At 43.5% G+C, this 21,943-nt stretch overlaps 1 protein-coding gene across 2 annotated transcripts in view; it reads left to right on the plus strand.

The window, feature by feature from the left end:
• The window catches only part of PASD1 (PAS domain containing repressor 1), a 52,166-nt gene that overhangs the window by 2,997 nt on the left and 27,226 nt on the right, over positions 1 to 21,943 (plus strand). For both annotated transcript variants that reach the window (XM_066559655.1, XM_066559657.1), the window contains exons 2-3: positions 19,929 to 20,020; positions 21,398 to 21,454. In XM_066559655.1, the coding sequence (XP_066415752.1) occupies positions 21,423 to 21,454 (32 nt within the window). In that variant the 5' untranslated portion in view covers positions 19,929 to 20,020; positions 21,398 to 21,422. The remainder of the gene's footprint in view (positions 1 to 19,928; positions 20,021 to 21,397; positions 21,455 to 21,943) is intronic.

A 21,943-nucleotide genomic window follows, 5' to 3' on the forward strand; every position in this document is an offset into this window, starting at 1 on the left:
GTCCTGTGTCCTATAAGCTGAAGGAGCAATGTCCCTGTAGAAAAGTCCTGCAAGACCATACTTATTGTTACTCCAGTCTCACTTAAGCCCAGATTTAAGGGAGGCTGAGGTGGTGACAGGCCCCAGCAGGAGCTCTGTGCACAGCTGGGCATGCTGGCTGCACATCTGCCCAGCCTCAGAATCACCAGATTCAGTCAAACCACAAAGGTGTGTGCAATTAATGAGAGACTTTGACCTATTTCATATTCCTTTATTGTCTTCGGCCGTGCCTACATGGGGAAATTACACCAATTCAGTTTAAGTCTGTTTTTAAAGTGATTTGATTAACCTGATGTGACCTTGTGTACGGACATTCTTATTTAGGTTCAAATGAGCTTATTTGGGTTCAACCAAAACCTGCACTTAGTCAATTTGCACAGAACTGAAATTAGACATGCCTAAACTGGAAGGGGAACTGATGTCTCTAAATAATGACACAACTTTCTCATGAAAGCAGAACCTTCTGTAGAATCTGGAACAGAGTGTAATTACTGACAAATCTGCAGGCAAGTGAAAGCTATTCATAGCAAAGGTTTCAAAAAAACCCAGGGAAAACAGGCAAAACTTAAATATCTTGGTGAGACAAATGAAGAAGTGCCAATAATCCCAGTCCTGGAATACTGAAAGCAGTGGCACAAGGCTTGCAAAGCTTGCAGCAAGGCTCTCCCATGGCTCTTCAGATGCAGAAGAGGGCAAGCATTTGTGTCCTTTACAGGGAGTCCCTAGAGACTCAGAAAATAAAAAAGCAATGCAGGAAATGTTAGGCCAGCTGGTTTGAACACAACAGTACCCAGCGTCTTATGACGTATTTTGTAGGAAAGAATAATTAGGCGTGGAAATAATGAGGAAGCAGGGTAAATTACAACAAGATTTGATCAAAGATGGATTGTGCTAGACTAATCTAACTTCTTTTTTGTATAACAGATTATTTATATCGCGTAGGGTAGGAATGTCATTTATCTAAAGTCAAGTATGTGATACCATGCCCCACAGGATGTTATGGCTTAAAATGAAGATAGTGGTTCAAGACAAGAATTGAAAGGTAGAAAAGAACCTGGCCAAAGAGAAGATACAACTATTGCATGCAAATAAAGTTCTCTAAATGGAAAGAGATATTCAGAGAAAGTCACCAGGACAGAGGGAGATTGGTGGTGCTGCTCCCTTGGGACCAGGCTTGGGCCTGCTGAATGGATCCACTCTGACCTGTGTGCAGGGTGTGTGCCCAGGAGCTGTGTGGGATGACAAAAACTTGGGAGGAATTGTCAGTACAGAGGAGGGTCAGATTATCACATGAAAGCTATTTAGATGACTTTGTTGATTGGGAGTTATAGACATAAAATGGCATTTAATAGTGCTGAGTGCAAAGTCAAGTAAAGTCGTAAGCATGGAGACCAGTAACAAGAATTTCCAGTGTGAAATAGGAGCCCTTCAGTTGTACATGACAGAAGGGAGAGATCTGGATGCACTGTTTGCTCAGAAGATACCTGGGAGCAAGCACTGAGATGCAGCTGGGAAGGGGACCACTGATGTCCTTGGATACCAAAGGAAAATAATGTGAGAAATTCAGAGCAATGTGATAACGATCATTGTACAGATCATCATACAGGGTGTCAGTACAAGAGCTCCACAATGTTTTTGGAGTGGTTTACTGATGTTTTGCATAATTCCAGACACCCCTGCCAAGAAAACATTAAATTCCAGTGGTAGGAGAGCGAGAGATGTGGTTACACAAACACAACTGTTGTACAAAGTGAGGTTAAAGAGCATCATCTCTTTAGCTCTGGCCAGGTGAAACAGTGAAGGGACAGGCTACATTGGGGTATTTTGCACACAATTGGCACTATATAGCAAGAGAGCAGGAAAAAAAATAAGCTAAAAGATAGCATCTGCACTAGGTCAAATTTTCTAAATTGGTCATGAATAAATTTGGGTGGAGAATTAGAAGAAAGCTTGTATCTACCCAAGGATTGAAGTTACATAAGAGTCTTTCAATTAGGGTAGTTTTGAGATAGATCTTGACAATCCTATGAAAGAGGTTATACAATTAAATTAGAGAGTTCCTGGAGATAGGAAATTACATTTGCAGAATTAGTTCTTTGCTCTGCAGTGTAGTCATATTTCTAATGTATGCTTGAAAGGAGAATGGATCTTGTCTGTTTACACTTTTAACCCCATGTATCAAGTCTTCTGCTGTTTTCTTGGGAGATGAGGCAAGAAATATTATTCTCTGTTGCTGCAGGTTTGAATCTTTTTTCTCCCACACCTGAGTTCCTCTCAACACTAGACATTGAAAATGTACCGTGCAGATTCCTTGTAGCATTAGACAGGCACAATTGCCTTCAGATTTTTCTGGCATGCTCCCTGGTTCAACCTGTTCATCAGATTTTGGGCTAGAGACATTTTTCCTTCAGACTGTGTTGCCAGTCACCGTATTACACTTCAGGGTGAATTTTCTGGGCTCTGTTGCTGGCATAAATGAACTCTGTGTGGCTCCATGGGCTTGCAATACTGGCAGTGATCTTCACCTGCCCTTTGCTGTGTCACAGAACAGTTTAATCTTACATGCTTCTTATGTGAATCATAAGTTTATTGTATGACATGAGGATGTGTTCTTGGGTTTCTGGTGCCCCTTGGCAGGTTGAAGAGATGTTGTTGTTTTCCAGCATTGTTTTCCAAGACAATGAGTGCTGGGTTGGGGTTCCCTTTTAACCTGATATTCCTGAAGTAAGTTGGGAACCTGGACTTAGTATCAGCTCTGCTCTGGTGCTGATGATCAGAGCAAAGTTCTCTAAATCATGCAGGATAAAATCTAGAAGAAAGAAGTGACTGCTGACCACTAGTGATGAATTAGTCACTTTAAAAACACAGAGTGGTTAGTGTAAAGTTGAATGTATGATGTCTATCTTATTGCAAGAAGGAGAGAAGGGAGTAGATAAAACAAGACAGAAATTAAGCAGGCAAGGAAGAAAAAAAACAGCTCAACTTAGCCTGCAGCAGAGATTGCCTACCTGCCAATGTGCCTGTAAAGGGAAATTGAAATATTGAAAAATGTCAGAGCTGATGAGGGTAACACTGAGGTGGTAGAAGAGGAAGTACGTTAACCAAACTCCATGGAGCTGTTGAAATGCATTGAATCATCTGACTGACTTGTATTCTTAGGCAAACACAATTATACAATTGATTAATTTGTCGACATTCCTTTAGTGCATAACGCTATGGTAACCGAGAGGCTCGCTAAACATTGCTGTGGAGAGTGCTGCCAAACATCTTTGTTTGGGGGAGAGGGAGGGGGGCAGAGCCAGGCCTTGGAGCCCGGGCTTTGGAGGACTGCTGCACACACAGAGACACACAGACACACACAGACACACAGACACACAGACACACACACAGCTGTGCACCGGAGCTGGGCTCCTGTTGCAGGTGGTGGAAGGTGAGCGTTGGGTGCTTTGTGGGTCACACACATGTTCTGGGATGATCAGAGAGGTGACCTGGCTAACAACTGCCTTCAACACATTTGCTACCTGATCTTTGCAGAGCTGACAGGCTGCACCACCCTCCTGCTGGGTCCCTGTCACTTGCTGTGACAGCAGGCAGGGACAGCAAAGGATTTGGTCTTTCCTGCACCACTCTCCCATGGCATGCAGGGCTCTGCCACCCTGCACATCACCTTTCATCAACTCCTGGGACCTCAGTTCTTCAGGGCTGCTCTGCAGGTGCCTGTTGTGTGAAATAGAAATGTGTTTTTAGTTTTACATCAAGTTCCCAGGTTTTGGCTGGCTGCTGTGTGGTACCTGCACTTGTACCTGCTCTGTTCTCTGTGTCCTGGCTCTGGGCAGAGGCTTCACCTCTCTTTATCCATCATGGCTCAGCAGAGACCTGCACTGGGCCTCTGCCTCCCTATGATTGTGGAATATTCAGAGTTGGAAGGATCATCCAGGTGTTCCCCCTCACCTATAAGTAAATGTGAGGTGGTTTGCTGAGTGCCAGTTATAAGGAGATTGACTGATTGACTAATAGATAAATGCAAAGATATTTGTAGGTGTGTTTATTCTTGTTTACAAAGTGCCAAAGCCTAGGCAAGATTTTCGAGTATGTAGCAATGGCAGGAATCATATCTATAAAAATGCTAATCTCCTGTCTTGCTTCATCTGTTCAGCCCACAAACACATGCATACACACATGCTTGAAGGAAACTAATAAAAGGTTTGTTGGTTCTTTTCTGGGCTCAGCCTACTTTAATCTTGGTTTAATGCAGAGCACAATGCAGTGCATTGCTTCCGGACAATAAAGTTTTGATCATAAACAAAATACTAAGTAAACAATTTTTTAGAGTAATTAATGTGCAATAGATGAGCTGATAAGAGTTCCCATTGCTGATAGGTATTTTGCATAGATATGGCAGCATTACAGGAAGATTTCCAAGCCAATGCAGAGGCTTTATCTGAAGGGGATGAGATAAACCCCTGGCCCTGATGAAGACAAAGGTTGAACTTCCACCAGCTTCTTTGTGGGGACCTCTCCCAAAGTATCAGCTGAAGAGAAAAGTAGGAGTCAGTCCTTGTTTTTAGGCTGTTCTAAGCTCTGCTGCACAAACTGCAAATAGGTGTTTATGTATAGAGGAGGATGCTGTGTGTTTGGTCCACTGTTGGCTTGTCACAGCCAAGGCAGCAATTAGGGAGGCTCTAATGGCTGGGGAGGGTTACACCCCTTGCTGAGGAAGTTTGACCATAAACCTGTTTGTCCTGTCTCTGAGGGCAATGTACACTGGCTCAATTTACAGTAACTTAAAAACATTCACTCTGATCAAACTGCTTCCAATCAAATTTTATTAAGTGATGTGTTAAGTGTGTGTGTTAAATGACTCACATGAGACAAAAAGGTGGGACTTGGGTTAACTCTACTACTGATGTATATATTAAAGATGAGTATCAATAGTTTGCTTTTACTCTTGAATAATTGTAATGGCTTCCTTTTGGGGCAGCTTTTCCGTCCAAAGGGCACAGCAGGAAGTATTAATAAAACAAACTCTTTGTGCTAATCTTGACACCTACATTTTCTGTTTAATTTTGCTTATGCAGAGGGCTGAGCCTTCTCATTAGTGGAGACAATGTGTCAACAGAGGAAAAGTGAGTTACTGTATTTTCTTTCCGTCATAAACGCTGGGGTTAACCTCCCACACTCAGCAGGGATGTGCAGCTGTGTAATTGCACAGGGAGCTTGCTCGGCCTTGGGTGCCACTCCTGGGGCTGACAATTCCCATTGCTCATTCTGCTGCAGCATGGGCTTCCGAGAAAGCACTTTCTTATCTGAGCCATCTGCGCATCTCGTGGGACTTGGCCTTTCAACTTGGCCTTTCAATGGACTTCAGCTCCTGTCCAGTGAGACCTCCAGGTGTCTGTGTCTCACTGGACTGGAGCTGAAGTCCATTATTTGGGGAAGGTTGTACCACTCGGGAAGCCTTGCTGAAAATTATGTTGCATGGGAAAATTGTCTGCAATTCTGTTTTTCAACTTTCTGGAAATAATTCAGAGTATGGAAGGAGAAGCTTCCAGAAGAAGGTGGTTAGAAGGAAAGTGTATATGATTCTGCAATAATCTTGGTGTATTGTCTGGAAAGGGCAAAAATCCAATGCCTAAAATGGGAGAAGAATAATTGCAAAAAACTGGACTAAAATTGCCACTAAGCCATTTGTAAACCTGAAATGGGCTGAGTCAGAGTTTTGTCTTATCCAGGGTACATGTTTTGAATCTGGAGCTGAATTCCTTATATTGGGTATATTCATAGTTAAACAGGCATGAGTGTTCAAATGGAGTCTGAAGTGTTAGAATGATGAGTTTGTTGGTAGTACGCTGTTGTGACTAGAGCAGAATTTCTGTTTTCACTTGGGGGATGAAAAAAAGACTAATGCCAACAAGAACAACTTCTGTGTTGTGATTTTTTTTTGAAGGAAAGCATGTGAATATTAATAAATGATCCAGCTGGGATAGCATCTTTCTTTAAAATTGTCATTAGAGATAGTGTATTATATTAACAAACATGAATTTAGTTGTACAGTAAGTAAAATTTTATAACTATAAATCATCAACTTATTTCAAAAGTTGCAGTGCTGAGGAAATTTTTCTGGGATTTTCTAATATAGGCTGGTTTGAATTGTTTGAATAAGAAGAGATATTGGTGAATAAATCAGATAATGGGCTGCTTTACATAGAAGGCATAATGCCTATTTATGATGTATAGAAGTCCTAAGAGAGATGAATTGCCAGTTTAATCTTCTTTGGATTGTGTTTGAAATCTACTTTTATGCAGCATTTCTGACTGCTTTAGAGATTACTCTTCAGACACTTACATTGACTTCATTTCTATTTGAATTACAGCTCTACAAGGTCACTGGCAGGCCAATGTTCATTTATTTCACTTAGTTTTTAGTCCCTTGACCTTCAGGTTAATACTTGATAAGTGTTGCCAAAATTTTTCTTCTGGCCGAGTTGCTCTGGTCAGAACTTTGGAGGCTGAGTTATCACCCTTACCAGAAGGAGTAATAGAGACCAACTGCTCTGTCATTGGAGTCTTTGCTTTTATTTGAGAAAAAATTTGGAATTAATTTTTGTCTTTCCTGACATGAGCATCATGCTTTGTGAGGGTAAAATGTCAATCACCTTTATTAGCAGCTGATTTTTCTCACAACCTTGCAACACTTGCAGCAGCTTCCATCAAAGGGCCCTGATGGGGAAACATTGGTGAAAGGATGACATGCAGCACTGGAGAGTGGAGGAGCAGGATTGCTACTCTGCATAAAGGAAGCAAGCATCTGGGAGATAATAAAAACTTCTGACAAGGATAGGAAGATAATTATTTAGATAATTCTGCATTGAGCTCTGCTCTAGCTTCTGTCTCCTGCCAGGCTTCCCAAGCCCTGGGTCACAGGGTTAGAACTGTGGGCTGGTTGTGTCACCCTTCAACTGCAGATGCAGCAGAGCTCCCCCATTGCAGTACAGCACCAGCAGACCCAGAGAGTCTGTTATCACCCTCCTATTGAGGATGATGGTTTCTAAAGCATTAACATTCATGTCAGGTCTAGATAGGGATCAGCAGAGGCTTAAATCATTGTCAGGAACAGATGTGAGACACCTAATCACTTATTTCCTAAGGAAAATGAGTTTGATTGCATGAATAGTTGTAAATATTTCATTCAGCAGCTCAGCTACTACAGCAATGGTAAACAAGCTTCTGAGGCTGAAGAGAAGCATTTTGTGGCACTGTACTTGATTTCTTATTCATTTTAACTTCAGTGTAGAAGAAATAAGTTTGGGTACTTTGGATTACATTTTGTGACAGCTCTGATCGTAACCAGGGGCTCACTTTGAAGACAGCCAAAGAGAATCATTGAAAGGTTTGGATTGGAAGGGACCTTAAAGATATCTGATTCCAACCCCTCTGCCATGGCAGGGACACCTTCCACCAGACCTGGTTGCTCAGGGTCACACCCAACCTGGCCTTGAACACTTCCAGGATGGGTATCCACAGCCTCTCTGAGCAAACTGTGCCAGGGCTTCACCACCCTCACTGTGAAGGATTCCCTCCTAATATCTAATCCAAATCTAATCTCATTTAGTTTAAAATCATTCCCCCTTTTCCTATAAATATCTACCTATGTAAAAAGTATCTCTGTCTCTTTTTTATAAGCTCCCTTTAGTCTTTGAATGCCACAATGAGGTCTCCCCAGAGGCATCTCCTCTCTGGGCTGAAGAACCCCAGCTCTCTCAGCCTATCTCCACAGCAGAGGTGCCCCAGCCCTCTCAGCATTTTTGTGGCCCCTTCTCTGGACTTCCTGCAGCAGGTCCACATCTTTCTTGTGCTGAAGACCTCAGAGCTGGATGCAGAACTCCAGGTGGGCTCTCATGAGGGCAGAGCAGAGGGGGAGAAGCGCAATCCTTAACATCCCGAACCTGATAACCATCGTCCTCGGGATGAGCGCAGAGCTGGAGATCCTGCCACTGGGAGGTGTTCACGGCACCAGGGTAAATTCTGGCTTTGAGAGGAAGATGACAGCCTGAGCACCCATCCTCTGCCTCAGCTCTTGCAGTTGGTGCCAGGCTGTGGGGATGAGCACAGCCACTGTGGTGGCTGGGGCAGGATCGGGTGCTCTGTGCCCCTTCGGGCAGTGCTGCCTCAAATCTCTGCTGGCTCTTTGGAGCACTTGCTCTATGTAAGCAATAATTAGGGACACAGATTTAATTCCTTGTTTGTTTTGCACTTCTCACTTGTTAAAACCAAATTGAATTGGAAGAAACTTCGTCATTAAATCAGGGCGGGTATAAAACCAGTTTCAAAGTAGATAAAGAATTTCAGTGCTGCTCTCTTGCAGAAAGGCTGCTGAGAGGAAGGAAAGGAAGAAGAAAGTTAGCTTTTCTCTCTGCCTAATTGAATGTTTTCCCTGTTTGAGTTTCAGTTAAACTACTGTGTAGTTTGCTTGTGATTTTTAGCAGGTGTGCACGTAAGCGCTGCACTAAGGAAGGAGCCTGGGAGTACAGATGATGTTTACCTCTCAAACGTGGTGTGGAATTCTGAGGGAACTGGGACTGCCAGCTAAAGGTCATGGGCATTTTTAACTTCTGCTGCCGGCTTCATGCTCCTGTGTAGATGTTTGTAAGGAGTCTTGCTGGCCATGGTGGTCTTCTGTAGTCAGATTATCATAGAAAAAAGCTCCATGTGATTTTTGTGCATTTACATCACAATGTGATTCCTTTCATCAGCTGATTTTAATGTGGGTTTTCTCAGCCAGCCTAATTTTGTTCTGTTAAATACAGTAACAGACATTATTAGTATTTGGTTACACAATTTAAGGTGCTTTAGTCAGGAAAGCCCAAGGTAAAAAACTCATGTTTACCCTAATTCTGGAAAACACAAATATATCCTGCTTCTTTCACCCAAGCATTACACAGATGGTTAAAAATAGAGACATGTGCCACTGGATCTGTCTGAATAGAGGGCCAAGTTCTGAATGCTATTTTCACTCTGTCCCAGGTGAAGTATGTTCTCACACTGCAGCCTTTTCTGCTGGGCTAGTCTCTTGCTTGAAAACCAGAGACCAGAGGTGTCAAACATTCAGATTCACCATCTTTGTCAGTCACATTCATGCAGCCAGGATTGCTGAGCAGGATGGCAGTGCCCACTGCTACTGCTATTAACTTGCTTGAGTAGAGGAGAGTTATCCTTTGGGAGAGAGGGACCCACATATTTCATTTAGTGGTCATGCTGGAGTGTTGATTTTGACTGATACTAGGAGGATTCTTACTACTGGACTATTGCAGATGTGAAATAAATCATATTTTAAAATATTTTGTGTGCTTGCACAATTATAGTAACCCACAGACACAATTTAGATGTCCAGAAATGTACATATGTCCTTAATATCAAGGATGCCCATCCTTGAGGAATGTGACCAGTTCTCTGTCCTGCATCCTCCCTCCACCCTGAGGAGGGGATTTTGGGACAAATCCCCCTGTCCATGCTGCAGTGGGGGACCCTGCACCCTGCAGCATGGTCAGAGCTGCTGAAGAGGCCAAAGCCTCTTTGAGGGCATGGCAGTAGAAATGTTGCTGTTTGATCCATTCCCCTTCCCCTGACCTCTATGTTTAATCAAATCTTTTTTACATTAACATTATCTGGGAGGGACACATCTTTTCTGGTCTTCAATAGTTAAAAAAAAAAAAAAAAACTCCAAGAAAATCCCCAAAGTGAATTGGACATTCAGCCATGCTGAGTCATATTTTGTTATTATGACTGATTATCCAGCCAGCCATGCAAATAAACTGTAAGGGGAAAAAAAGGATGTGTGTGAATAGCTTATCTATGACAGAATGAGGCCTTGGGTCTTTGTGCATAATATGTGTAACAATAATGACCTAGTATGAAAGTGTTCCAGTGACTGACATATTTGCAGTCTAAAAAAGATAAGAAAGTAATGAGAGAGAGATCTGTAGATGTTTATCTTCTCTTTTCTTCTCCCTGAAGGAAAGTTTTATTTTCTCATTATATTTCTAGTGCATATCCATGGTACCATGCTGGATGATGAATATGATTGCAGTTAATTGTTTAAATATTCCTTTATTCCTGAAGCTTTCAAAACAAGTATCCATCTTTTGAGGAGCTAGTTGAGAAGTGATGTGGGCAAGATAGTGCAAAAGAGAATATTGGATGTGAAGTTAAAAGTGCTTCAGAGAAGAGAAAGAGAAACATGTGGGGGTGTTTTTAAAAAAAGGAGAAAATACCCCAGTTATATTATTATCAAGATCAGTTATATTATTAGCAATACCAGCATAAGTGGCAACAATTCTTCTTGAAAATAACTTGTAAACTTCAATAGTTCATCCTTGGTGTACCAGAGAAGGAATTACAGTTGGGCCAACATCTTTTCTGCTGCATAAGTCTTCTAGTGTTACTTAATGCAAATACTACAGATGAGTACAACTTTGTCCAAAATACATTTGCTGACTATATTTATCATCTGCCTTCTTCATAGTAAACAAGAAGAGACATCTGTGGAGAAGGTCTGGTAGCCACAGAAAATATTTTGCATCACAGTCTCTAAGTGGTGCCATTGTGAGCTATTCTCAGCTCAAAGAGCTGTTCTCCAGGGCAGCTGAAATACAGATGGATATTTGGTGTTTGTGCCCCTTTGTGACTGTATTATATATTTGTAATGCAAGGAGTAAAACACTGGATGGAAAGTGCCACTTCAAGACACCTGAGAGTGATTTTGGGAATTGCAAGTAATGTAGTAGGTTTTCTCACAATAATGCTCAAATCTAGCCCTTAATCATGCACTTGAAAGAAGTGGGCTCAGGCCTTATGAAAGGTGTTTACTTACTCAGCTTTAAGGCACAGGCCAAGAAATAACTTGATCGGATTAGCCGAGTTTGAGTAGCAGCAGCAGCCAATGGAGTCAGATGAGTGTGAACCATGTTGCTGTGCTCTCTGTTAGAAAAATATCTGCCAGCTGCCATTGCAGAGAGTAATCCTGCAAGGTGCTGACACCTCCAGTCCACATTGCCCAGGGGAGCTGGACCAGGGCACTTCAGGCGTGCAGCTCCCATTACTCACCTTAGCTGAACAGTGTTTTTCCTGTGAAATCCTACTTTTCCCTGTTATATAAAGGCTGGCTCTTCTCTGCCTCCTCCTCCTTGAAAGGCTCTTGATGCTCACAGGGACTGAGTGCATTGCTGGTTATTCTCAGCTGCAAGATTACAGAGATAGCAGTGGTCAGGTCAGTGGGGCATGAACATGGCTCAGCTGGAGCACAGATGTGAGCAGATCATGTAAGGAAAGCAGCTGAAATTCTGCCAAATGCAGAACAGGAGCCAAATGAGGATAAGACACATTTTGAAATCTAAGGGCTTTGTTTAAATGCCTTTTGACTTAGGTTCAGATTATACCTGAAATGCTCTAGAATTAAAAACACCAAGAGGGTAAGGATGTTTCTTATGCTTGAACTTGAATGCATGACGGCAAAGATGGAAAATGAGGTCACTTAGCTCAGCTGCAGTGAATCCTTTGATATTCATTTAATGGATAAGTAGATATAACTGAGCTTGCAGGGAAGACTTTGAATTTTAACTACTAAAGCTCCTTATAATTTTCTCAGAGGTCTTTTACATAAACTGGACATTGGGAAGCCTTTCTTTAAGGAGAGAGTGGTCAAAAACTGAAACAGGCTTCCTAGAGAGGAATTGTCAATTTCCCAAGCCTGACAGCATTTAGGAGGCATTTGGACAGTGCCCATAATACCATACTTTAACTTTTGGTTGGCTCTGGTCAGGCAGATGGACTAGCTGGTCATTGTAGGTCCCTTCCAACTGAAATATTTTGTTTTATTCTCTTCTGCCAAGCAGTTAAACTGTACAGACAGGTAGTGCTGTTCCACTTCTGCTGCAATACCACACAGGTCTCCTCAACTTGTTCCCTCTTTTCTTCTGCCCCTGAACCAGAGGTGAGAGGTGGCCTGGTTCTGGGAGACCCATTGTTTTTGCAGGATTTGGTTTGAGATACTGGTCAAAATTGAAAAGTTGAACTCTGGATGAGGAACTGGATTCTTCTCTGATATAGGGAGTCTTTCAGTCTGGGTCAGACCTATCTCTAATCCTTTTGTCCTAGTATTTCCTTTTCTTGAATAGCTTCCTTATGTATTGAGTTCCAGAAATTCCAGGTTGGTGATACACATGGGAAACAGATTGCAACAGAGAGCAGATTTAATTACTCAGGTCCAGAATTAATGAGGCAGAACATTTTTTCTTCATGCTGTTTGAAAAGGGAGAAGAATCTTCCCTTTTTTATTTATAGGAAGAAGTTTGAGATCAAATGACTCTGAGCTGCCCTTTGATTGGTCATTCAGTGATCACTTGAGCAAAAAATAATGAACTGGGCTTTTCCCCCCTTCTTCATTTGAAAATCAGGTCTTACCAGTGCTGGGTGTTCAGGGGAGTTCTAAGACTATAGTCTTAGATGCTTCAGGAAGCTTATTTTAGGAGGGAAGACTTGACTGAATGCCAGTAGACAGAGCTAATCATGGGGACATCTGGATTCACTTCTTAACTCTCCTGCATGACCTTGGGTCAATGATTTAGGTCGAGTTTTTCCAAAATGTTCAGTATTTGTAGGTGCTTATGCTGGATTTCAGCATTACTGAAAATTAGGCTGTAACTGCATTCACTGTTTCAAATTCACCTCCCAAAACTGGGACACTTGTAAAAAGGAGACAGAAGTAAAATGTGTGCCCCTGTTTCCTCATTTGTACAACAAGGATGGATAACTTTGTTAGTAGAGTGTGCTGAGGCTTCCTGAGGTAAAAGCACTAGACAGGAGAAAGGATGGCAGCAAGCTGCTTGCAAAGAGTCAGAAAAGCAGACATTGTTCAGCAGAAATCAAAGGATGCTGAACAAGAACCAATCTTCCCAGAGTTCACCAGCTGAAGGGCTCCCCAGAGTGTCAGAGGACCAAGCAGATCTAAGGAAGGGCAGAAATGATGAGGCCAAAGGTTGCTGGCTGTCTGCAGACTGTGTGCAGCATCCAGCCCATCCAGCTGCCTCCCACCTGCTCCCACAGCAGCAGAGGAGCAGCTGAATTGTCCTTTCTGGGAAGGGGCATCCAGAGCCTTTGGACTGATCACAGGCAGGGTGATGCAGGTGGAGCAAGCTGTGTGCTCCTACCAGACTCTGATTTGTGTCACACACAGTCAGCCCAGGCGTGCCAGAGAGGGGCAGACCTGATGTGCAAGTGTGGAGCAGTTCTGCTGAACATCTGCTCCGACAGTGGAAGAGCCCTGGGAGTGTCCAGCTCCTCTCCTGAGCAGGGCTCGGATCTGCTGGGCTCTTCCTGCTGTCAGGGGTGTGAGTGCCTCACGTCCATGGTGCATCCTGACTCCTGCCAGCCTTTAAAATGAGCTGAAGCACACTTGCAGAGCAATGGGAGCAATGCTTGTAGACAGAGGGAAGGGAAATCCTCCAGTCCACAACCAGCTCCTACCCTCTGCTGGTCCTGCAGGCTGGGAGTAGATGCACCATGGAGCCAAGTCATACTCAGTGGTTTTGCCCCACTTCTGCAGGGTAGTCCTGAAACCACCTAGGACCCACTTCTGACCCGGTTAAAGGCCCCTGCTTCCACTGTACAGAGCAAGCAGCCCCTCAGGCCTTACATTTTATTTTTGCAATATGAGTTCAACCTCTAGCACAAGCAAACACAAAGCACAAGTGCTCATCTCCTTATCTGTACCATCCTTGAGCATCTGAAATGCATTTTATATACAAGATTGAGAAAGGCAAAGAAAAAAACCACAAAAAATGTATTTTTTGAGGAGAAAAAGAGAACAGCTGAGGACATGAATGCTATTATTGCCTCTTTCAATGAACTGATAGTTGCTAGGAGTGTTCTCTTACTCAGAAAAGTAGAGAACTTATTTAGTTTAATTAGATCACTGATTTTCTTTGCTGTCTAATGATTACATTTATTCTGTGGACAGGGAGAGCTCAAGGAATAAAGGTTCAGGCAGTTCAATGACACATAGACTTCATGCAGCTCTCTGCTTGCAATGAATTTCACCCATAGTAAATAGAAGAGGAATTACAAGAGGATTTCAGGGTGATGCATCCAAACAGGCAGCTTTGACATGTTTGTCCTCATACCTACCTTGTTGCCAAAACAAAATCCAGAACCAAAAGAGGACCAAACGACCTCAGTTAATGGCACCAGTGCAGGTGATGTGGGCTGTGTCCTCTGGGTGGGAGTAATGCACAGCAGCTCCAGGGAGTCTGGTGATCCCTGCTCCAGCTGGCACTCCCTGAAAATGGAGCAGGAGGGGTCAGGGTGCCCAGCAGCAGCTTGGCAGGCAGATAACCCTGCAGAAGATAACCCTGCCAGCAGAGCAGAGTGCTGGCTTCTTTAAAACTGACCTTTGCTGGTTGGCTCTCACAGTGTTAAAACTCTTCTGAATGAAACCCTGAAATGAGCCAGAATTTCAACACCAGGTTTGTGATCAGATGGTGTAATTGTTTTAAGCTGGAGAATCAATAGCTTTGGGAGGAATTATTTTAGCTTGTTATGTCACTGTTTTCATTACTGAAATTTATTGGGTTAACCTTCCCACACCCCCCATGCCTTTGTGATTTGCCAGAGAAGTGACTATGATAGGAAGTGACCTGAGGCAGGAGAAAGGGCTCCCTGCTCACCTCCCCTCCCGTGCACCCAGCAGCAATGGTTACTTAACTCCCAAGATCAGGAGGTGAGCACTGCAGGAGTCACCCTTAATGTCATCCCTGCTTTCCTGGGTAGAAATGGCTCTTGGTATTTTTTTGCAAATTGCTCTGAAGTAAAATATGTGTTTATGCACTCACCCCCACACACATGTATTTGCATCATTTGGATCAGCCAGAAACAGACTCAGAGCTTTAAGAGCTGTAAGTTTTGGAGAACACTCTGTTCAAAAGACTTTTGACCATTCACTTTCAATATTCTTGCCCTGAAAATACACAGTCTCAACTGCTGCTGAAGGATTGACTGAACAACTGCCTTTGCTCTCATCCTACCTGAGGGAGGGCCATGTTGTTATTTGAGGATTATTTGGCTCTTTGTCTGAGTCAGGTATGGTAAAGAATTGTTTATAAGTTGGATATCATCATTTCATATCACAACACACATTTATTTACCTTTCCTGTAGTAACTGAATGGCAACAAATGAACACAGGTATCCACCCAAGACTGCAGAAGAAATATTATTTTGCTTGTGCTAAAAGTACAATTTTGTATTTCTTACAGTTGTGAATCAGCATTCTGCTTTTTGCCGTGTTTTGGGAATTTTAAGGGGCCATTAGACAAATTGGTAGAATTAATTAGATGCATGTTCTTCTTGTTACAGAAACCCCAGAGACATTTTGAATAATATTCCACAATGCTGTATCTTTACCCTGCAAGGTTCAGCAATTTGCTAGAACAGAGCAAACTTGGACAGCTATTTTCTCCAGGATTTGACAAAAATCCTAGAGAACAAAATGTTCCAGTAATCATCTTTTCTTTTTAAGTATCTGCTAGTTTTTAATCCTTTTTTGCCCTTCATTTTGCAGAAGCACCATGTATTGGTTGAAACCAAAACCAAACCAAAACAAAACCAAACAAACACAAAAAACCCCAACATACCACCATTGTTCCTGCCTGTATCTTTAATTTCACTTCTGTGCTGAATCACAGTGTTCCATTACAGCCTTTTTTATGGTGTAAGTGTTTTGTATAATCCATTTTCTTTTGACATTTTTTAGCTTCTGTCTGAAACTGTTACTGCTGTAATGAATGTTGTCATAAATCTGTCACAGGTAACCAGCTAAATTTAGAGCTCAATAAACCAGGGGAGCTGTAGATAAGAGCATTGGGATGCAAAAGTTACAGTAGTAGCACAAAAAGTCCACTTTTGGCAGGTGACAAAGGGGAAGCACAGAACATTCCTACTGGCCACCATCACCCACACTGTGGCCAACAAAGATGCTGTGAGGATTCAGGTGCAGTCAGAGCAGCCCCAGAGCTGCAGGGTGTGCTGCTGCTGAGGAGGGCTCTGCTGTGCTGGGACACTTCCCTGGGGGTGTAGGGTGGTGTTTGTGTCAAGCTTGGAGCTGCACAGCTCTGCCACTGACCTGAGGCAGAGCCCAGTTCCTCCAAAGAGGGTCTGAAACTGGGACTGGGAGCTGTGAGGCAGGACAGGACCCAGAGCTCCTGGAGCTGGACATTGGAGCCAAAATCCATTAGATCCCCAGCTTGATTCCTCAGGCAGTGTGTTCCTAAAGAGGAGAACCTGTCAGACATGGGGGCCTCAGACCTGGGAAGCCAAGTTCCCCCAGTGGATGGCTGCATCATTGTCAAAACTGAGATCATGGTACATTTTTTCTCTTTTGAGAAGAAGAAAGTGAGGAACATGGAGGAGAAAAAGCAATGGAAAGATGAAGACAGGTGATGTAAGAAACAGCAAGATGGAGAGAAACCATATTCAAAAGAGATCCAGTTCTCTGAATTGTGATCCAATGGATGTTAAGTACAGGGGATAAGTGAGGGAAGGGCAGAAAAGAGTGAAGAACTGCAGGAGGCAAGGCATAGCAAGGAAAGGAGAGGGTGAGGTAGAGGCAGAAAAAATTAAGCAAGCAGATCAAATAACACAGATCTGCTACTCCTTTGCCACAGCTGTTCAGTCTCTGTGTTTCTGTGTGATGCCTCCATGCTGGGCTGTGGCACAGCAGAGGTGGGGCCGTGCCCTGTGGGGGGCTCTGGCAGATGGGGTGGCACAGCTGAGCTGAGCCCAGCTGCTGTCACCACGTGCTGGGACACTGGCAAACATCTGTCCCTGTGTGACAGAGGATGGCTGGAGCACAGCGTGGGGGGCACAGCAGGGCCAGGGCTTCAGGGCTGCTGGGCATCAGCAGAGCTGCTGATCCTTCCTGGGCTAAACAACCACAGGCACTCAGACACACTGCTTGCTTTTCAATTGCCATCTATGTAAGCATCTTATAGTTGAACCAGCACTTTACTGAAGAGGTTAAATTCTACCTTTTAAAGATGAAATCAGCTGTTTTGCTGCCAGGGAGTTGTGCCCTCCTGTTGCCTCAAGAATAATGAAACATTGGCATACTGACATGTAAATCATTGCTGGGGAATGTGTTATCTCTCTTATTTGTGACTGCATCGTGCCACAAAGTGCTGCATCTTGTAATTGAGGGCTCTCTGATGAATTCATTGCAGGCAAAGTCTGTGAAAATTATTAGCACAGCACATTTCCATAATTAAAGTGTTTCCTATGGTATATATTTGAAGACTCCCTAACTGCTGGATGTTACTTTAATGCAAAATTCTATGAAAACTCAAATACAAGCAGAACAAAGCTTCTATGCATGGAGAATGTTTTTCATTAGAGCAGTTGTTATAGCTGGGAAAAGCAATCAAATCATCCTGCTTCAGGGACACTTTTAGGTGATGGATGAAAGCTTTATTCATTGCTGATCACAAAGAAATGGGCAGCATCTCTCATAGAAATATCCTTGCCTTGCCATGAGTGACATAACCAAATAACTAAAATTTAACCTATAATGAAACGTTCATAGGAACTGCTGGTTTCGGGACACAAGTCTGACTGTTCCATTAAGAATTATCCTAAGGTAATGTTAATATTTTGATGGTTTGCAGCAAGTCAATAAATAAACATTTTCTTTACTCACAGGTTTGCAGTTTTAGATAGCTCCTGGAGTCAGATAGTTTTGTGAAACAGAAAATTCCCTCTGCTGTTCTCTCTTCAGTAAAAAACATGCCAGAATATAGCAGATAGCATGGAATAATGCTTTAACTATTAGTTGTTGACTGCAAAGTCCATTTGTCTTGTTAAGGCTGTCATTTGGCTACATTACCCTTTCTGTAACCCTGGAAACAACTTCAAATGCTGTGATACTTGAAAAATCTGAAATATAATGTACCCTTAAAATGCTATGAGTGGTTTTTGAGACTCCCTGTACAAAGGAAGGAAAAAATAATTTCCCTTTACAGGGGTCATTAAGCAGTGATGGATGTGCATTGCTTTGTGAGAAAGCTGATCCTCACCTGTTGTAGGTGGAGTGAGAAACTATGCCAGCAGCACTGACAAGTTTCCTCTTTACTGCCCACAGAGTTCAGGAATCCCTCTCTCAAAGTGTTACAGAAGGGGATTTTCAGGAGGCAATAAATAAATTTTGATCCCTCTGGTTAATGCAGTTAAGGTCAAAGAGATTCTATCTGGATCTATTTAAAATACTCTTAACCTGCAGACATACTGCTGTCAGTAGTGCTAAGTGTCTTAGCTGGCTGAGGAATGTATACAACCCTTATGAAACTATTCTTAAGTATTCTGGTTACTATATTTAGCTCTGTCTTACAACAAGACAAAAAGCACTTAGCTAAATGCAGTCCTGAAGTGCTTAATCCAGTTAAGATTATTTTGTGCTTAGGTGTCTTCTGCTAAGACTTTTTCTTGCTCACTGTCCTGCTGCATCATGCAGAAAGCTGCTCTGTGTGGTTGGGCCTGTGAATTCTTTTATGGATATTTATTCTGCGAGCTCCTCCAAGTCTGCTGTTGGCTGAGGGCATTGCTCACTTTCATTAGGAAGCCTTATTCCTCTGGCAGCCCAGATCTGCTGTACTGCAGCAGTGACAGCTCCTCCTGGGGACTGGAGAGCCCAGTTTGGGCTCAGTAGCATCAGCTATACTCTTGACACTCTTGGTGACCAAACTGCTTCCCTCAACTTGCTGCTGTTCCAGCTGGGTGGGAGGCCAGCCCTTCTAATGAGGCAGAAAACCCACCAGACTTCCTGGGAGCTTTTGGTTGTTAGACAACCTGTGGGCAAAGTTTCCATATAATGCTTTGCACTACAAGATTGGGAAAAATCCTTTTCTTTAGCTGAATTTTTGCATGGGCAAGTCTGCACACAAAGAATGTTCCCTGAAAAATTTTGATAGATCTTTCTGTGTATCCCCAAGCATTTTTTCATAATTTAACCCATTGCTTTAAAAAGACTTTTCTTTATACCTGTGTATCTCTGAGCTTATCCCCAGCCACCAAATCTTCTGTAGGGGACATTCTTCTATAGAAGAAACAACTGAGTGATTTTGATAGAACAGCACTGAGGGATGAGCAGTGGGGATAAGAGCCTCAGCTCAATTGGGTAACAAATAAGATCACACACTCCTTTTGAACTGGAATGAAGCATGACTGGGGTAGCACTGCTGTGAGAACAGAGACACAGCAGATCCACTGAGTTTAAGTTTGCTATGCAGGTGTTGTTTCCAGTTACAGCTTCACTGGGGTGTCAGGAGTTACATGATATTTTCTCTAGATTTTGTGTGTCCCATCAGTAGCAAGTACAAAGGGGAAGCCTTGAGCCCATTCACAGCTGGGTGGTTGTGGCTTGTGCTGACTTTGCTGATCACGTTGTCTTGAAGGTGGTTTTGGTTGCAAGATTTGATAGATGAGGTACAGGTTCTACTTCTGGTTTTCACAGCTCACCAGGTAAACTCTCAAATTTGGAAGAACTCCAGTTGATCCTAGGTGGCTCCTGGTCAGTAGGGCCATTCTCCCACCCTGCTGGGTCACACAGCTTTTTGGACATGAGAGGTCACATTGGCCTTCCCAGGTGGCTTCTGTGGCAGTAGGTGATGCCCACAGAGCTATGAGCCCAAGAACTTGGTCCAACTCCCATTGCTCTGCTGAGCTTTCATTAGTCATATTTGAGCATGGTTCTAATTTGTGGTGGTAGGCTTTTCTCAGCTTGAAGTGATTGCAGCTGTCTAGGCTGTCTTACCTGCAACTGTGTTTTAACTGGACTTGCTTTTCCTTCCAGGATTAATTTTTCTCCGTCTCTATTTACATGGTGATAAGAAGTGCTAATCCCACTCTGTCAGTCTGGACTGATGAATCTGAGGAATAGAACAGGTAATTTCTAATTTGGCTTGTAGCTTTTGGTGACTCAGGCAGTGAGAACCACTCCCTCTCTATGGGGTGCATTCATAACAAAAGAATTCGTACAGCATCTTCTGCCCAGGTCATCTGCAGGGAGGGAGATCCTTGCCCTGGAGCAGGGAAGGAAGGATAAAATTTTGTGCTGTTGCTGTGAGCAGCATCCTTGACTTCCTGACAACTGTGGGTGGTTCCGTTTTGTGTTATTTTTATAGCTACCAACTTGTTTGAGCTTGGAGTAGTCTCTAAACAGAGAAACGTTTTTGGATGTACCTATTGAAAAATGCCCCTTGAGTTCTGGGCAGCATGGGGTGTTTTGCAGGGAAAGTGCTCAGTGGAGATGGGGGGCAGATTGGTTCTGATGGTGGGGATGGGTGTGATTTCCTCTTTGGAGGTGGCTGAAGGGCAATCCAGCAGAGCTGACCTGGGCAATGTGGAGTGGGGTGACAGCAGCTGCCTCACCTGCACCTCCCTGGCTCCTGTCCCTCAGACTCAGCCCATCTGAGTCACAGAAGGCAAGCCACCAGTGAAGAAGTTACCTTTGATTTGAATTTTCCATCATTTAATGGAGCTTGAGAGCACTGTGTCCTTACTGGGAGTTGTTGCCACTTTTCTCCTTCCCTGGTTAGTGCCAGGTGAGGATATTTTAAATTGAAGCCTTGGGCATGAATCCCAGGATGCAGCTCAGATGATGTGGGAGCAGTCCAGCATGGCAAGCAGCAGTCACTGGCTGCAGGATGCTTTGGGTGAACCTGTCTGTCTATCATCTCTTAGATAGCCTGATAACATGCTGCTGCTGCTGCCTAATGCCTGTCCTTTAGGGGATTAGCACAGTTTCTTTCTCCTCTGTCTTTCCACTGGAAAAGAAATCTCAGATATGTTTCAAGCAGGGTGGGCAGTGATTGAAATCAACCAGGAACTTATGTGACTTCCCAGAACACGACCAGCTGTGGTGCTGCCTGCTGCAGACACCAGGGCAGATTTCTCTCTTTTTTGGTCTTGAATTTGGCAGGAAGATGCTGATTCCTGTGCAGAGATGGGTGCTTCAGCAGGATTCCCTATGCTGGCTCAGAGGGCAGGACAAAGGCAGGCTGAGGGGCTGCTAGCTTTTAATCTTTCCCTTTAAAGTCCTTAAAGTAGGAGGATGTTTGGGCATGTAGCAGCAGTCTCACTTCTCATGCCTCAGTAGCTGACTGAACACGCAAAGAAAGACATACCAAGAGTGAAATTTGGGAAAGGGAAGATTGAAACATCCAGGAGGTCTTTAAGTACAAACCACTACACTCCATGTTTTGACATTCTGAGCAAGATAGGGAATGTGTCTCAGTAAGTGCTTCTGTCTTTCCCTTGCAGAGCCCTGTGTTGTGTAAACGAACTGATGGATGAAGATGAGAAGGACAGGGCAAAGAGGTATGACAGCATGCACTCCTGGAGGAGAACTGTAAATGCTGTGTTGTCCAGTGCTTGACAATGAACTTGACCCCACTGATGTCAGAGGCAAAACTCCTACACAGTTTACAGGCTGTGTACAGCTGACCACAAGCAGCACAATTTAAGTCACTGTTCAGGCTTCTCACAGTTTGGCCACCCCTACAATGGGTTATTTGGCTGAGTGGTCCTTAAATTCCACTGCTGTGCCCTCAGGAGCTGCTGCTATCCCATGGCTATTTATTATCTTGAAGGAGGATTCCTGACCTGTGATTTTATTGACATCAAGCAGTGCTGCCCACCTGGGGCAGAGCTCCCTTAGCAGTCCTGCTTTAGCCCAGGCCTGAATTAGTCTCCTGTCAGAGAAGCTCTTGGCTCAGTTCTGCTTAGTCATTGTACACTAGTGCCAAAAGAGAGGTGGCTGTGAATGCTGGATCTGAGAACAGCCAAATGCCAACCTGAATGTGAATC

Source organism: Molothrus aeneus, chromosome 14 (assembly GCF_037042795.1).
Source record: "Molothrus aeneus isolate 106 chromosome 14, BPBGC_Maene_1.0, whole genome shotgun sequence".
NCBI classification, from domain to species: domain Eukaryota; kingdom Metazoa; phylum Chordata; class Aves; order Passeriformes; family Icteridae; genus Molothrus; species Molothrus aeneus.